This window comes from Cupressus sempervirens, chromosome 3 (assembly GCF_028749045.1).
Source record: "Cupressus sempervirens isolate cs-2001-9-10 chromosome 3, ASM2874904v1, whole genome shotgun sequence".
Taxonomy (NCBI): Eukaryota; Viridiplantae; Streptophyta; class Pinopsida; order Cupressales; family Cupressaceae; genus Cupressus; species Cupressus sempervirens.
In genome coordinates this window covers 531,582,709-531,598,793 of record NC_143120.1, presented here as the reverse complement: position 1 = coordinate 531,598,793, position 16,085 = coordinate 531,582,709, and the positions used below count along the sequence as shown (strand labels likewise).

General features: G+C 34.9%; 1 protein-coding gene across 5 annotated transcripts in view; it reads left to right on the top strand.

Annotated features, from left to right (window-relative positions):
- LOC149567508 (uncharacterized) overlaps positions 1-16,085 on the top strand; it is a 48,700-nt gene that overhangs the window by 29,857 nt on the left and 2,758 nt on the right. For all 5 annotated transcript variants that reach the window (XM_089820727.1, XM_089820726.1, XM_089820729.1 and 2 more), the window contains one exon: positions 13,600-13,837. In XM_089820727.1, coding sequence (XP_089676853.1) covers positions 13,600-13,837 — 238 coding nt within the window. The remainder of the gene's footprint in view (positions 1-13,599; positions 13,838-16,085) is intronic.

Sequence of the window (16,085 nt, the reverse complement as noted above, 5' to 3'; positions counted from 1 at the left end):
TATTAAAGTAATCGAATTTTGAAGATAATATTCAGTATTCGCAATCTAGAAGTTTTCCTTAAAATCTTGCCATTTAAGGAGATTGTCTTTGTATTATATCTATTCGCTATAAACGTCTTGGATCCAAGTTCTGTTGTCTAGGATCAGGTGTACATGCCTTGGTTTTGTGGAGCCAGAAGCCCAAGGGATTTGGATCACATCAATCGATCCCGTCAAGTTGGCCTTAACCGGTTGGATATTCCAGCATCAAGCAAACAAGGCTCGTAGGATTCCGATCGGCGGTTTTGGGAACCAATAGATTGGCGACTCTATTAGGAATCGTTGCAAAGTAAACCCTAAGAGTTTCTGATTGTAGACTAGTAAGAGTTAGGTTCTATTTAATTTGTTAAAACATTTTGATATATTTAAAATTCCAAATTGATAAGTTTATTACAGTGCATTTAATTTCCTTGAAGATTTCAAACTCTCGGAATTATTTTATAAATCTTAAATTGCTTTATGAAGATTTGATCTTGTAGAAGCATTGTATGTTTTTCTTAAAGTTTTTTCTGTAGATTCGATTTTTGGTGACGTATACTCTACTGGAAGGAAGAACTCAAATTCTTGAAGATTATTCATTTCCTCCATTTGGAGGTGGTGAATCTATTGTATTTTGATTGGTACTTCAACAAAAGGAGTGCCCAAGTCATTAGTGACTTTGTTGAGGGAAGTGACGTAGAGAGATGTACTTTTCTTATTCTTGAAAGAGTGAACATTGCTATTGCAAAATGTCCCAACCAAAGAAAAGGAAACAATATCGTCCAAGTGAAGATAGATCGCTAGACCTAGGAAGATTTAAACATGATCCTAATGATTTATATTTAAGACTCACTTATTGCCCCCAAATTCTATGGAGATGGCAGTGAATGTGCTCTAAATCATTTGAATGCTTTCTACAGATTCTTACATGCATACAAGGTGGATTTGGAAAGTCATGCAATGAGGCTTTTTGTTAGAACAATTATAGATTTTGTAAAGGAAGCATTTGACCTATTGCCTACACAGAGCATTTCATCATGGAGGGAATTGAAGGAGTGGTTCTTTTCTGTATTTCATGATGTGGGCCATGAAGAAGAGATGTTTTATGAACAATATGAAGATCAAAATTGCAGCATGGAAGAGGATCCTGACATGTCTCCTCTTGATGCCTTTTTCAATATAGAAAGATATGAAGGTGAGACTTGAGCACATTTGTTTTTTAGGATGATGAACCCTTGCCATGAGATTCCATTGAACCTCAAGCCTCCTTACAAGGAATTTCTAAACAAAATTGTCAAGTTGAGAATCTTGCCAAAGGACCCTGATGTGAAGCTCCTTCTTCAAATATGGGAAGAAGCTATTAAAGATGAAGAAAAAGATACCAAAGTAATACAAGAACATAATGATGTTTCAGATTCAAATGTAGAAGAAATCGAAGAAGAATCCGATCATGATGAGACCGGTAAGGAATTGGATTGTGAAGAAAATGGAAATGATGAAGAGGATTCTCTCAGTGTGGATGAGATTTCAATCTTGTTAGACATGGAATATCAAAAGTATGTTGGAAAGGGTGGTCAAATTTTTCTTCCTGTATACAAAGAAAAGCAGATTAATGAGATAATAGGTGTGTCCTATGAAATATTCAATGAACAATAAAGTTCAGCCATCTCTACAAATCCATATTACTTTCATGAGATGGAAACCAATGAGCCCCAAGGGGCATACAACTCTCAGGAGGATAATATATTTGTTGAAGACGTGAATTATGGTCTAAGTATAGAAACAGATCAATTTGGATACAATTTCAAAGAATTTTCAGATCCCATATATGATGAATTAGCACAAGGGAATGAATAATTTAACCCTCATACAATTTTGGATCTTAAGGAAAATGCGAACATTCAATGAGAGGAAGAAAGAACATACGAGACAACATATGAATGTGAAAAGGTTTCAAATGAAAGTTCTCATAAAGATATTTCTGGGGTTGCTTTCTTGAATTCATTGTTTGAAGATCTTTTATGCAATCATAAATATCAGGACTATCACATACCTAATGATTTTGAAGTTGACAAAATTCATGATATGTATTTAGAAGATGAGACATCTCCTAGTTTATCATATGAACAAGAAATGCAATCATATGAGCATGGCTCTGAATATCTTCCAAATTTCATATCTGACCAAATTCTTGGTAAAAGAAAAGTCGCATCCCTTGAAGAAGACCCATTTTCAAATCCATTTTATGATCAATAGTTGCATTTAAAATGTGAAGATGAGATGGAACCAAATGTATATAATAACGAGTAAGTGTTGGAAGTTAGTACTGAAATATTTTTCAAATATCTCAATTGATCAGATTCTTGAGAAAACGGAAGTCATAATGTTTGAATGCGGGTTATATTCAAAATTTTCTTATGAGGAGAATCATTCGGAATGTGGGACAGATTGTGTGCAAAAGGAAAATCAGACAAAAGTGACTTGTTCTAATGAAAGTATGACTAATTACATACATACGAACCCTCCAATCAGCAAACATCACAATACACTTAATGACTTCTCAAAGGCTAAACAAGAGTTAGATGCAAAGGATTGCATTCATGGAGCAGAGGCAGTAGGTATTACTCATAAGAATGATGCATTTGATACAGGTATGAAGTATGAGCAGCATACCGAGGTAAGTACCCCTGAAGACTTTGTGATAACATTTGTTAATAATATGTTTAAAGAATTGCTTCCAAGTTTTCATCATCCTTCTTTTAAGAATTTTTCTTTTATGTATATTAATCAAATCAATGAGATAAGAGATCAGATGTTTGGATTTGAAGATGATGAAATTTATTTCTTCTCAAATGATCCTATTGGTAAGACAAGTGTAAATTCTAATCTTGAACAAGGCAAGCACATATCATGGGATGATTGTTTTATATGTACTAATGGATCAGATTTTAGTAGGAGACAACATGATACATCTACTTCAGCAAGGTTCAAAGTGTTATGGGATCAAAATTGGGTGTTCGATAGAGGAAATGATCAGTGTTCTTTTTGGGGGGCCAAGGGCCACCCAATTTCACCGTGTATCATGCTTAGCATGGGTGCTTGGTCTGCTCCTCTAGAGACAGCTAGAATTCTCATTATGTCCGCAAGGGGCATATGTTCCTAACAAGAGCCACTGATGGAACTCTAAATTTTAGTAAATTTTAGAGTCTTAAGCACCATGTTAAAGGGAAAATCATTAGATCTTACCCACTACTTACATCCAAATAATATGTTTCCAAACACGGAGAGCTGTGATGAGAAGAATGTGAAGAAGAGGACTGGTTTTGAACGTTGAATGCAAGCTATCCCAAATACTTCGCCAATACAGGCTCCTATTTTGATTTTCAGAATATAATTATATAAATAAAGAGGTCAAGCTTCAGAAAGATGTTATGTAGATACAATCTGTACACTTGGACATTTTTAATAACAGTAACTAAGTTTAGGCAGTAATCATTGATCAAACAGAAGAAACAAGAAAAAATAATGAAGTCAATGGATAAAAAATTTGATGCAACTACAGGCATCATATTCAGTATTGTGAATCTATCCAAGAGACATAGAGGTTTGTTATAGTAGAATCTGGGAGCGCAACAACATATATTCACAAGAATATTGTGCTTTTGGCTTTTGAGATCTACCACTTCCAATGATTGTGTCCAATGTCCGACAGCGTCTCTGAACAATAGAATCAACAAAGAGTAATGAAGATCTGATGTTCCTGCTTTAAGTGGTGGTATTGGTCTGATATAACTTTTGCGAAATGATAGGTCTGTTGTTCTAAAGGCCCAATCAGCAATGAAACCACTGGCATCAATTTCCAAACTTATCAAGGACCTCGTTGTAGGTCACAATCAATGTGTATGCTCCCAGCTTGACTCAACAGTCTCTTCAGTGGTGTATATTGAAAACTTCTTGACCAGATGTTCACAGTTTGAAAATGAGAATAATAATCTCTGGAGAAGAAAGTGATGGACATATGTGAATACCAAATAGTGCACAATTGCAATCACAGATAGTCCAGATCACGAGAAGTTTCAGAACTTAATGTATTCAATATTATGATTTATCATTAAAATTGACAGATGAAATATTGCTATAGCAAATTAGAATCCTTGTCTTGGTGTCTCACAGAAAGGGATTCAGACTTGATCATACAATTCATTAAATGGACAAAAGCACAAAGTATCAAGTTTGAACAATGTATAGTTGGATATTGTAACTATGAAGCGATCACGATGGGGATACTGTCTGTTAGGTCACCATGATTCAAACAACGAATGAATGGCATGCATACCCAGCACCAATAATACTTGTATCCGGATTTTGGTGTTCTGTTGAAAATGTAAGGAGATCAAATTATTCCATCACATTTGACTTTTTCCTGTCTCTGTTTGCAGATACTCGAGTGGAAGGTGAAGAGATGCAAATGGAAGATATAGAAATTTGAAACAAGTCATCATACAAATAGAGGGATTTCAAATATGCATTGAGTGTTTGCACTAGCCTGTGATGAGCAAAGGGAGTTGGACGCCAACATACGAGAAACTAAACCGTTCATTTTGGTCTGGAGATAATAGATGGGAGGGTTTGTTTGTTCAAAATGGAAACATGTGATGGAAGCCCACTCACGAGAGATGAAGACAAATTTTTGGATGCGATTACGCAAAGAAACATAAAGCCCAAGCATGATTAAAATTCCTGCGGTGCTTGAAGATTTTGATTGCGGGAAGATCGCCATGAAATGATGCGGCTTATTTATTTGTTTACTTCCAAAATATATATAGTTATAGTAAACCCCCATTATTAACAAGGATTGGTTATTCTTTATGAAGGGACGTGATGTTTTGAAGAAGCACCCCCTATGTCCTATGCAAAATTATAAATAGGGAATGTAAGATACAATTTGAGGATAATTCAGTCATATTTTAAATTTTTATATATTCGGAGGGACTTATGATATTATTATATTTTTTCATTGGCAAAGAAATGAATTCTTGAACAAAGCCCATGGATTGAATTACCGAGCAAATTTATATGCTATTCCGAAATTGAAATGCAGTAGATGGATCATCCATAAGGAGTGTCTCTATGTGTAATTTTTATTTCCAGCACAATCTGCAAGTGTATCTATTTTTATTTGCATTAGAGTTTTAAATTATTATTAAGTTGTGTCGAATAAGTGGATTGGGTCATTATTGCATTTTAAACTTGATAAACATAGATATTGTGAAATATTTAATTGTTTCCGTATTTATGTCTAGTTTGTCTCTACAGGAGTTAAAGTGCATCCTAGACTAGTTTAAAATTGCGTTTATATAATTGATCCGTGGCATCTCAATTGTTAAAATTGTTTATAGTTTAAATACATTGAACTTTATAAAGTTGTATGTTTCAACTTATAATATTGACTCTGATTGCCCATTTAATTAAGCACTGGTCTTTACATTGCCCTTAATTCATAATTGATATGCTGGCAACTATTTCATTTCTTTTCATTGAGGAATTAATATATTCATTTGTTGTGTTCATTTTTTATTTAAAACATTATCACATTTATTTATTCATTCATAATTTTCAAGTTAAAATTTTTTCTATAATTCTTGCCATTAGGAAAACTTTCAATACATTTGTGTTCTAACCAATCTGCTTTAAGCATCTTGGATTTAAGGTTGTTGTCTAGGATCAGGTACACCTGCCTTGGTTTTGCAAAGCCAGAAGCGTAGGGGATTTGTATCGCATCGATCAATCCTGTCAAGTTGGCCTTAACCGATTGGATATCCCAGCATTGAGCAGGCAAGGCTTGTAGGATTCCAATCTGCGGTTTTGGGAACTAACACATCAACCGTAACAAAGGGTTGGAACTGTACAGTCGACTGAGAGGAGGTTCTCAAGCCGGACTATTGGCAGAGGGCAGTCACAAGTAATTGGTGTCATTGCATGTATGAGATTGGATAGTGCAGTAACATCTTTGTGCCAACGTCTTCAGACGTTTGGAAGCAAACATAATTTTCATTGGTAAAATTCAAATCATCTCGTAACTGAACTTGAAAAGGCTTGCAGGCATCAAGGTGTAGACAATAAACAATCATTTCTTGGTTGTCATTTCAGTGAATTATTGGTAAATTCTGATACATATTAATGTAGAAGGATCGTAAGACTGTTGCACCCCACGCGCAATGGAATATAAGTGTGGAGCCGACAATGAGATTTTATAATTTTGGGAGCAATCGCTGTTTATATCCAAATTTTTGCATTTGCTACCAATACTACGTTTTGAGTAGTATTAATAATTGGAGCAAGGCTTAGCATGGACTCTCGTAATGTTTAAAGTAACACTGTAGACATTCTTGCAAGAAGAATCAAGATATTATATTAAAAACGACTAAGTTCTAGAAGGTCGTTCTAGATCCATAACTTGAGAGTTATTTTTCTAATAGCCTTATTAATTGGCTTTACATCATTAGTGACAAAGCAATTGTGTACAAAATACTCTGAGTTTGGAGATCAATGGTTTGTGGCAGTTGCTTATTGATGAGTTCCTAATTATTCAAAAATTGTTGCAAAAACAAATAAACCAATACCAATCTACAAAACTTAGAGGTTCAAGAACATTAAGGCAATTTTGGGGCAGAATGTAGCTATTTGTTAGACTTACAGTAATAGGATAACAACATTCAGCAATGGGAAAAGATTTGGATAAAATCAAGAAAGATACTATGAAGCCATAAGAGTAGTTAGTCCAGAATTTTGAATCCGATATACGAGCAGAAATAATCGACATTAATAGAGAGTATAAAGAACTTCCTACCCGAATTCAGAATAAACTATCATTTAGTGATTACATGGAATGTCATCTATAGCAGCAAAATAAGACTAACATGACAAAAATAAAGTATTTGAAATTGGTTCAGGATTCCTTACAAAAGACCAGCGCAAAGGTGTATATGAAGAATTTCTGACAGACCAAAATCATCGAATGGAGGGTCTTCAAAAAGAAGAACAATTAACTACCATTCATTTGCAGCCTTCTCGCGATTACATAGATGTTACATAGGGTGCAAGTTTCTTTGTTGGTGATTTGGAGGTTAGCTTTGACAAGTGGGTTGATGAGGTTAGTTGCACACAACGTAATAGTAGATTGGAATCTTTGTATGATGAACCATATATTTTTGATACCCATGACATGAATTTAGAGGAACAATCTAAGATGACATTGCAAGACGATGAACTGCTTCAACAAGACAATAATGAAATGCATGCCTTAAAGAATAGGTTGAAGGTTAGTAATGACATGGTTGTGGCATCACTGGTACGTTATGACAACACTCACAAGATGGTGGAAGATCTCTACAAGAAGGTTCAAAAGAGAGTGGAAGCAGATTCACTTGTTTCTGATTTGCAAATAATCAAAACAACTCTTGAAATTATGAAATCAGATTATTTATATTTGCTTTTCGACAGGGATAACATTCTTAAGGTTGCTGAAATACATGTTGATCAGCTGAATAAAGAAAAGAATGAGATTCAAGAGCTCAACAAGGAGCTTAAGTATATTCCGGAGGCATTGGTTGATACTCAATTTTCTCTTCAGGAAGCAAAAAATCGGATTCAGAGTACAAATCATTTTAGGGAACATAAGGATAAAGAGAGGCAGGGATTTTCCTAGAGGTAATTGATGAATTTGATAGCATTCAACAAACTTATGACTTGGACAATTGTCCTAAAAGACCAAGTACCAAAGTTTTAGATCACATTCAACTTATTGACAACCCCATGTTCGAAGTAGATGCTGATTGGATTTTTGATAATCCCCTTTTTGAGATAAACAAGGACTCCTTTTGATTATCATGAAGAAGATGATTCTGATTTCAGGATATGGAATCCTGGTACGATTCCTAGCTTTGAATATGGGTCACAGGATGGAAGTGGTGAATTGATTATGATTGTTCATCATTGGATCAGTCCGAGTAGGGTTCCCAATTTCACACCATACAGCAGTTGGTTGGATTACATACACCAACCTTTGGATAGACTTTGGTATAGTATTGATGAGAGTTATGTTTCAATCTCAAGGAACGGTTTTTCAGCTTCTTATTCATAGTACCTATGTACCTGAAGGTTCTCCAAATTGATGACAACAGTATGGTATTTGATGCGCCTAGAGTGTTACTTTCTATTTTTGAGCGGCTTGTTTCTTACATCATCTTTTTAGGTTAGGTTGTCGCCATCTACTGGGTTATGCATAGTTCACCAATACATTTCTACCTTATCATATTGGCCGGTTATGACAACAGGGTTTAGGATCCAGGTGTTGATCATATGTATCTATGGATTGTTGAGGACCTTGTTGTAGTTCTATCCAGTTTGAGGTTGGACATTGATGATTAGAGTTGTATAACTTATAGGTGCAACGTTATTTCATAGAGTTAGATGGGATCCGGTTGACGGATGGATTGCATAGTGACATTGCTTTGCAGGATGGTCGGATTTGTTTTTAGTTTGTGTTGCAGAGCAACCTGCAGATTCATATGGGACCCTGGTACTGATTGCTTGAGGACAAGCAATTTCAAGGAGGGGAGATTTGTAATGTCCCTTTTTTGGGACTTTAGGAATATTAAAGGCATATTATACATAATATTAAAATTGATTTAGAGAGCGTGGACTCAAAATATAAAAGGTCAATTTTATATTATAAAGTGGGCAAAAAGGACAAGGAGAGATAAGACAAAAAGCTAGGAAGTAAGTTGAAGAGTCACAACTGTGAGGATAAAAGGAGAAGAGACTCTTTCAGTTGGGCATGCTTGATTTATGATTTAGTTTCAGTTTTCTTTCTTGTGAGAGTTATTCAGGAAGCTTCAGCTTTCAGCTAGTATGAGGACGTAACCCCTCGTGTTGACAGACAATGGACGCAAACCTATTGTCCTTGGAGACGTCACATCAGGTGTCTCGCATGTGCTTACAGGTTCCTTTCTTAAGTTTTCCAATTTGATTGTAAAGCTGTATTTAGGATTGGACTTTAATGCTGGTTATTGTATTGTTGTTGTATAATGCAATAACATGTTTTAAGGAGATTGTACAAGAGTTTACTGGTTTACTACTATTGATTTGTAACCCATTATAATGCTTGAGTCTTGAATACTATTATGAGAAAGAACGGATTAATATCTTATGGTAAATCTACTGGTTTTCTATTGTGTTTCGTAATACATTTGCCTATATTCAAGTGCTGAATATCAGCTTGAGGAAACAACCAGATAAATATTAGTTGGGTTATTTCTTATGGTTTACATTGCTAGTTTATTTATGATACGGTTTCATATGTTTATGATGTAAATGTTATTTTGAGGAAAAATTGAGCAAATATCCGGTTTGGGATATTTCATCTTTTAAGATAACATCTCCACTAACTTCAATTTTCTTTTGTCCTAGAATATAGTTCTATAGGCTTTAGATGACTCACTATAGCCCTACAAAAAATCCCCTTTTCCCGGAGGGCTCTAATATAGTTCTTTAGTCTTTGGCTACATTGATATAGATGGGACATCCAGTTATCCTAAGGTGACTCATTTCAGGTTTTTCACATGTAAAGGCTTCTTTAGGAGTCATGTTTTGAAGAATATGATGTGGGCTTCTGTTTTGAACATAAATAGCAGTTTTAGAGGCTTGTGCCCATAGGAAGGTTTGAAAATTTTGATCATGTAACATAGCTCTTGCTTCTAATACAATTGTTTTATTTTTTCTTTCTGCTACTCTGTTTTCTTAAGGGTTATAGGGAACACTAAATTCTCTCTTGATTCCTGCTTGTATACAATTTTTTTGAAAATCATTAGACATTCTCCCCCATTGTCAGATCTCAGGATTTTAATCCTTTTCCCAATAATATTCTACTCGGGCTTAAATTTTTTAAAACTTATTTAGGTCTTCTTCCGACTCTTTGGACTTAAGAAAGTAGATCCAAGTTTTCCCAGAGTAATTATCAATGAAAGTTATACAGTACAAAATACACTTAAGGATGGTATTGACATTGGGCCACATAAATTTAAATGTACAATATTTAAGATTTCTCTAGATCTATATTCACTTCTAGGGAAAGGACGTTTTGTATTCTTTTTTAAAGCACAACCTTTGCAAGTGCCTTCTCTTTCATGGTCAAGATGAGGAATACCTTTGACCATCTTTTCCATGTAAGGTAGTGCCTTATAGTGTAAATGGGCAAGTCTTCTGTGACATAGTTCATTTTTATTTGAAGTTTCCATGAACAAGGCTTGAGTAAAAATTGCAGATAGTTCATACAAGCATTCATGTCTATATCCAGTTACATGTGCTTTCTTGATATGAGAATTCTTAGGCCAAGCAAGTATTTTTCCTTTTGCAAAAGCTATTTCATAACCTTTGCATCTAATGCAGAAACTGATACGAGATTCCTTTTTAATCCCAGGTACATATAGTACATCACTCAATTGAAGTGGCATACCGGATTCTAATTTCAAATAGGTAGTACCTGAACCTATTACAGGATAACTAGCATCATCTCCAATAGTTACTTCTAGATCAGATTGTTTTTCAATCAATTTTGAATGATTGTTTCTGAACTGTGTCATGTGTCGAGAGGCTCCACTATCGATTAACCAGGTAGTGCTGTTGTTTAATGTGTTACTTGATACTGCTGAAATGAATAAGAATTCTCTGTCTTCAGGTGCTTCATGTACACTGGCAGTAGATGCTTGCTGTTTGAATTTGGTTCTGCAGTCCCTGGCATAATGTGCTAATTTCTCACATCTGAAGCACTTGATTGTTGATAAATCTGTCTTCTCATAAGGTTTAGAATTTGAATCTATCCTTTGGCCTCTCTTTCTTCTCAAGTTTCTTCTTCGCTTAAATCTTCCTTTTCTTCTTAACATTTTGGATGTTAGGGCTCGATTTTCTTCATTATAGGTGTTTGAATCAATTCCCCTGGCAGCCTGTCTGGATTCTTCTTGAGTGGTGTCCATTCTTCGTCTATCGAATTTTGGTAGTTTGGATCTTGCACTAACTCCTTGAATAAATGATTTCCATGATGAAGGGAGTCCATTAAGAGCTAACATGGTCAGTTCCTTGCTATCAATGACATATCCAATAGTTGATAGTTGATCTCCTAATTCAGTGATCTTTAAGAAGTATGAAGTAATAGAGTCTTCCTTTGCCATCTTATGTGATGAAGTTTCTGTTTTAATGTTAATACTTGACTAGTGTTATTGATTTCATACATTTGTTCCAAGGTTCTGAACGTTTCCTTTGCCATTGACAATTTGGAAACAATGGGAACTATATGATCTTTTACCGAATTCACTAAGATCCTTTTGGCTTTGGTACTGTTTTTCCTCCATTGAGATAATTCGTTGACATCATTTGTTTCAGGCATATCATTCTTTATGAGTTCTGCTAATTCATTTTCTTCTAAGGTAAGCAGCACTCTGAATTTCCAAGAGGTGAATTTACTTCACCATCAAGTCTATCTTCCACTTTCAATTCAGTCATATATATTAATCTGACAATATGCTTATAAATCTGGTATATGATCTAAGCCTGCTCTGATACCATGTAAATTTGAAGTATCAGATCAGTCAGATGAAATTAGTTCACACTAATTTAACACATCTATACAATAATGCTGTCATATAATTATCTTGCTTTATAATAAATCCAAACTACTGTAGAATCACAATCTGAAATATATATATTCTTCAATATATGTTATGATCTATATATGTATATCTTCAGCAACAATATATGTATATTGCAATCTCAGTATGATCTGTGCGTTATATATTGTATGAACTGTGATTACAATAGATGCTCTGCGATATAATATGTGCCATGACGTCGAGGTTTATCCTCTGCTATATAATGAATGATCTATGACTTCAGTGTTATAGATATCCTTTGCTATATACTTGTATAAACTGCATCTTCACTCATGATCTGATTAGGAATTGATTTGATAGTCTCCATATATATTTCTTGCAATGAGATCGTACATATTATATATATTGATCGGGGGCTGAGAGGGCACGACTCCTTGGTTTAATTGGCAACCCTTCACATGAACCGCTGCCTAACTAATTCAATAGTCAGAGACAATGTATTTCCTGTGATTAGAGAATGATGACCATGTAAAATTTAATTTGAGAGAAAATATATAAATCAGAGCAATAATGCTATTTATTTATTGTTCATGTAAGTAATAGAATAATTCAAATGTCAAATTGGTGAATCAGACTTTGACATTTGAGTTTGATTTATCTATAATAGATAACTAGACAAATTAACTCTATGCACATTATAAAATTAAGAGAATAGCACCCTGCACTTTATATAAATGTTGAAATTCTTGCTCTCAACAATAACTGGTAAGCTTTAAGTTTAATATATCACCCATGGTCAGTAGTTTGGCTTGGACAATGATTTGAAACAAATGGTGTTCATGCTACCCTCAAGCCAAATGCTAGTAAATAAGCATAAAATGTAACATAAATTACCAAGTTTTTTGGTATAATATATCAATACATCTCTAAAAGAGGAATCACTTTAGTTCCATTTGTGTTCCATTTCAATGAGTTTTTTTGTGCAAAATGAAGTTAAAATCTTGATCATGTGGGACCCACAGATTATGAGAAGGTAACTTAAACATCCTTACTACAAACTCAAATTAGTTATACTACTTAGCTAGTTTTTATCTTGTTGTTCCTGGACATTGTAAGTACCAAGAATGGTAACATATTTACTTCAAAGTCAAACTTCTAACGGTTAACCTGAATATGTAATTCATGGTCACTAGTCTGACCTAGGGCAACGGGTTGAAGCAACTATTATAAAATAAAGTGGCTTGAATACAATTGGTTTGAAACATGTGCCCTCTGGAAATCTCAAAGCTTTATTCTAGGAGATAGGTTCAGTGGTTAGTGACATCTAATTTAAATGTCTAATAATATTGATGGGTTTTCAGGGAACATTTAAGCTAGTAAGAATTTCTTCATGCCATTTGCTGTTCCCTGAGATGGCCGATGAACTGCAAAATTCAGTTTGAGGTTTCTGTGAAATCGGATAGCAAGAGTTTCTTCTTCACAATCTGATGGATCATGCTAAACTGATCTAAGCAAGTAATATTTTAGCTGGCAACCTCTACTATGTTTTCCCAGAACGGTTTGGAAATTAGAATCTTCTACATACTATATGTCAGTAAAGATTGTGACAGGAAAGCTGCATATCTCCTTAAATAATGTATGATTAATTACATGACATTATCTCCCTAGACACGGTGGTCTATATCTGCTTGACACTCAAGTGGAATGCTTAATGTTAAATAATGTCTAATTTCAAGAGTAGTTTCTGTATAAATTACTACTTGAAGTATTTCAGCTTCTGGATAGCAGAGACTTTTGGAATTAATTTAAGCAGTCCTTACTCCAACACGGTGTCATTGTGTTCTACATTGTTGAGACTGCATGATTGCTGAAGCGTCATTGCAACCTTTAATGAAGTTTATATGTTTCTTTGTAGAATCTACTCTACTGAAAATGCGAGATGGTTCTGGAATAGTTTTCAGTTCTAACAGTGACATGTCAAAGCCAGCAACAGCAAAAATGAAAGGTCAAGAAAGTGCGACTGGAGAAGCTTCTTTCCAAAATTCTGGGATTGCATCAACTGTTACAGCTTCATGTAAAAGTAAATCAAACCTGATAGAAAGCTCATGTTCGTGTTGTACAGAGAGTCAAAGGAGTTCTTGTTCCACATGCAGGTGAGTAAGTCTGTTGAATTAAATTGTATGTCTAGTCAAATCCATGTGTCTGTTGCCTCTCTTTCTCTATCTATATTTGTTTGTAGTGACTTTTTAACTTTAAAGATGCATGTACATAAGGAAGAACTTGGAATATGATAGCTTCATGCTAGTTGAAAACACTTTCTTGAGGTTCTGGCAAATATTGTTGATGGATAATATATGCAAAATTGACAGCATGTAGACTGATTTTTTTACATTGAGACATTTTCTAATTAAACAATTATCTCTAAATCTAGATCCAAAACAGCTTTTATGAATGCCAACCACTCCCAAAAGTAGAAAGCATGCGCAAAGCATATAAAAAAATGTATAGTGGTTGACTGAGTATATGTTAAACCCAAAATGTGCTGATCTATGAGTGTTGAATAGCATGACCTGGATATAAGAAGTTAAGGTAATTGGTAGAAGGTTAGAAATACGGCCATGACAAAGTTGTAAAACAAGTAATAAATAACTGAGATAGATGAATGGCAACTTTCGAAATACTCAAAACCAGCAACTGTTTTGAAGGGGTGTCTAGTTAATTTTAATAAAGCCAAACAGAATAGAGGATGAGAATGCTATGGCATGGGTCACATATAATTAACCTTACCTACATAAGACTAGGCTAGCATAAATGGTAAACCCATAGGACTACTGTTATTGGTGCAAGAATTATCTGATACAATTGGTAGTTTAATGTGGGAGCCCTTTGTTAATGTTACGAATCAGAATAACATAGCATGCAATAACCAGAAACTAAAAAACATAAGAGCAGAAGACACAAATCTTTATCCTGTTAAAACCCTCCTACTTGAGGGAAAAACCCAGCCACCCCCAAAGAACAGATCCTTTTTTAGATCTCAAAAACAAATACAAGAGTTTTCCTGCCTTATGATTGATGTTTACTTACAGTGAATCAAAGGCCTTACTGCAAAAGTCTCAGAGTCCCTCAATAACAAAACTGCTTACAAAGCATATGAATTACATTCACAAGAATCAATCGTTGGTTGATTCTGCATATGCTCTGCAACACACACTAATACAAAATGACTCTAATAAGCATCGCAAAGCTTACACACAAGAATCGCTGCTTGTAGAGAGACAAAAATTGTTCAAAGCTGAAAGGTCGCTAATTCTCACCAATTGACGACAGGTACAAAAGACACATGGCATCTTTAAAATGATAACGAACAATAGCAATGAACCAATGACATCAATGAATTGACAGGATCAAATAATGAACCGACAACTCCAACTCAGCATTTCATTGATGATATTCTCTGCAAGCAGATCATTACAACTGCATGGTGCCAGGTAAGAGCACACAAGGCACAAACATATTATATGCGATACTCTTCAGCCACGATAGAAGCAACAGATAGATAATATGATCATCGCACAACATGAAAATAATAAAGATGGCAACATGAAGAGAACTTTAGCTTGAGCCCAGTAGAGAAAGAGAAACATGAAAACATGACAGATGACTTCCATGGAAGCTCATCGCAAGTCATTAAGGTGAATATCTCTCTTGCAGCTACATTAGCTTTGACACCCTTTCCATCATCTCTGAGCCCAATCAACTGTCTTATATAGTGTTCAGGGAAAGTATGGTCAAGAGGTGGTGTCCGCTGCAGGGTGTGGAGAACACCTTGCTGTTGTGATGGTATAGTCAATCATACATTAGGAATATGCAGTTAGAAGTCCTTCCACTATCCACCACAACATGGCAGTTGCCTATCTATCACCTTTGGATGAGATAGTTATTTGATGCTTCGTTTGTCTTTAAGATGAATCATTCTTATTTTCAAATCATTTCTTCTCTTACAAGATTATTTTCTTACACATTGCATGTAAATGCATTGTAACAGAGCAGACGGGTTTTGCTAGAGTCATTTATCCTCACATCATACTGTCAAGTAATTCCGTAATCATTTGCCACCAAGAAAAAATATCATCATACAACTTTCCATCACAGCCTGAGCTCATTCAGCCCACTCTAATTTGCAGGGAATCTACACACACAACTTCGTGTTGGAGTACAGGTTGTTGGGATCATCCCTTGGCATCTACAAATTTTGCATTACATACTGTCCTGATGTTACTCAAAGGCTACATAAACCCCCACACTTAATGTGAAGAATTCTCTAGGGTTCAAGGATTATATGAGAGAAGTTTGAGGTGAAAGCCTTTGTTAATGCATTCTTCTCTGTGAGAGAAGTTT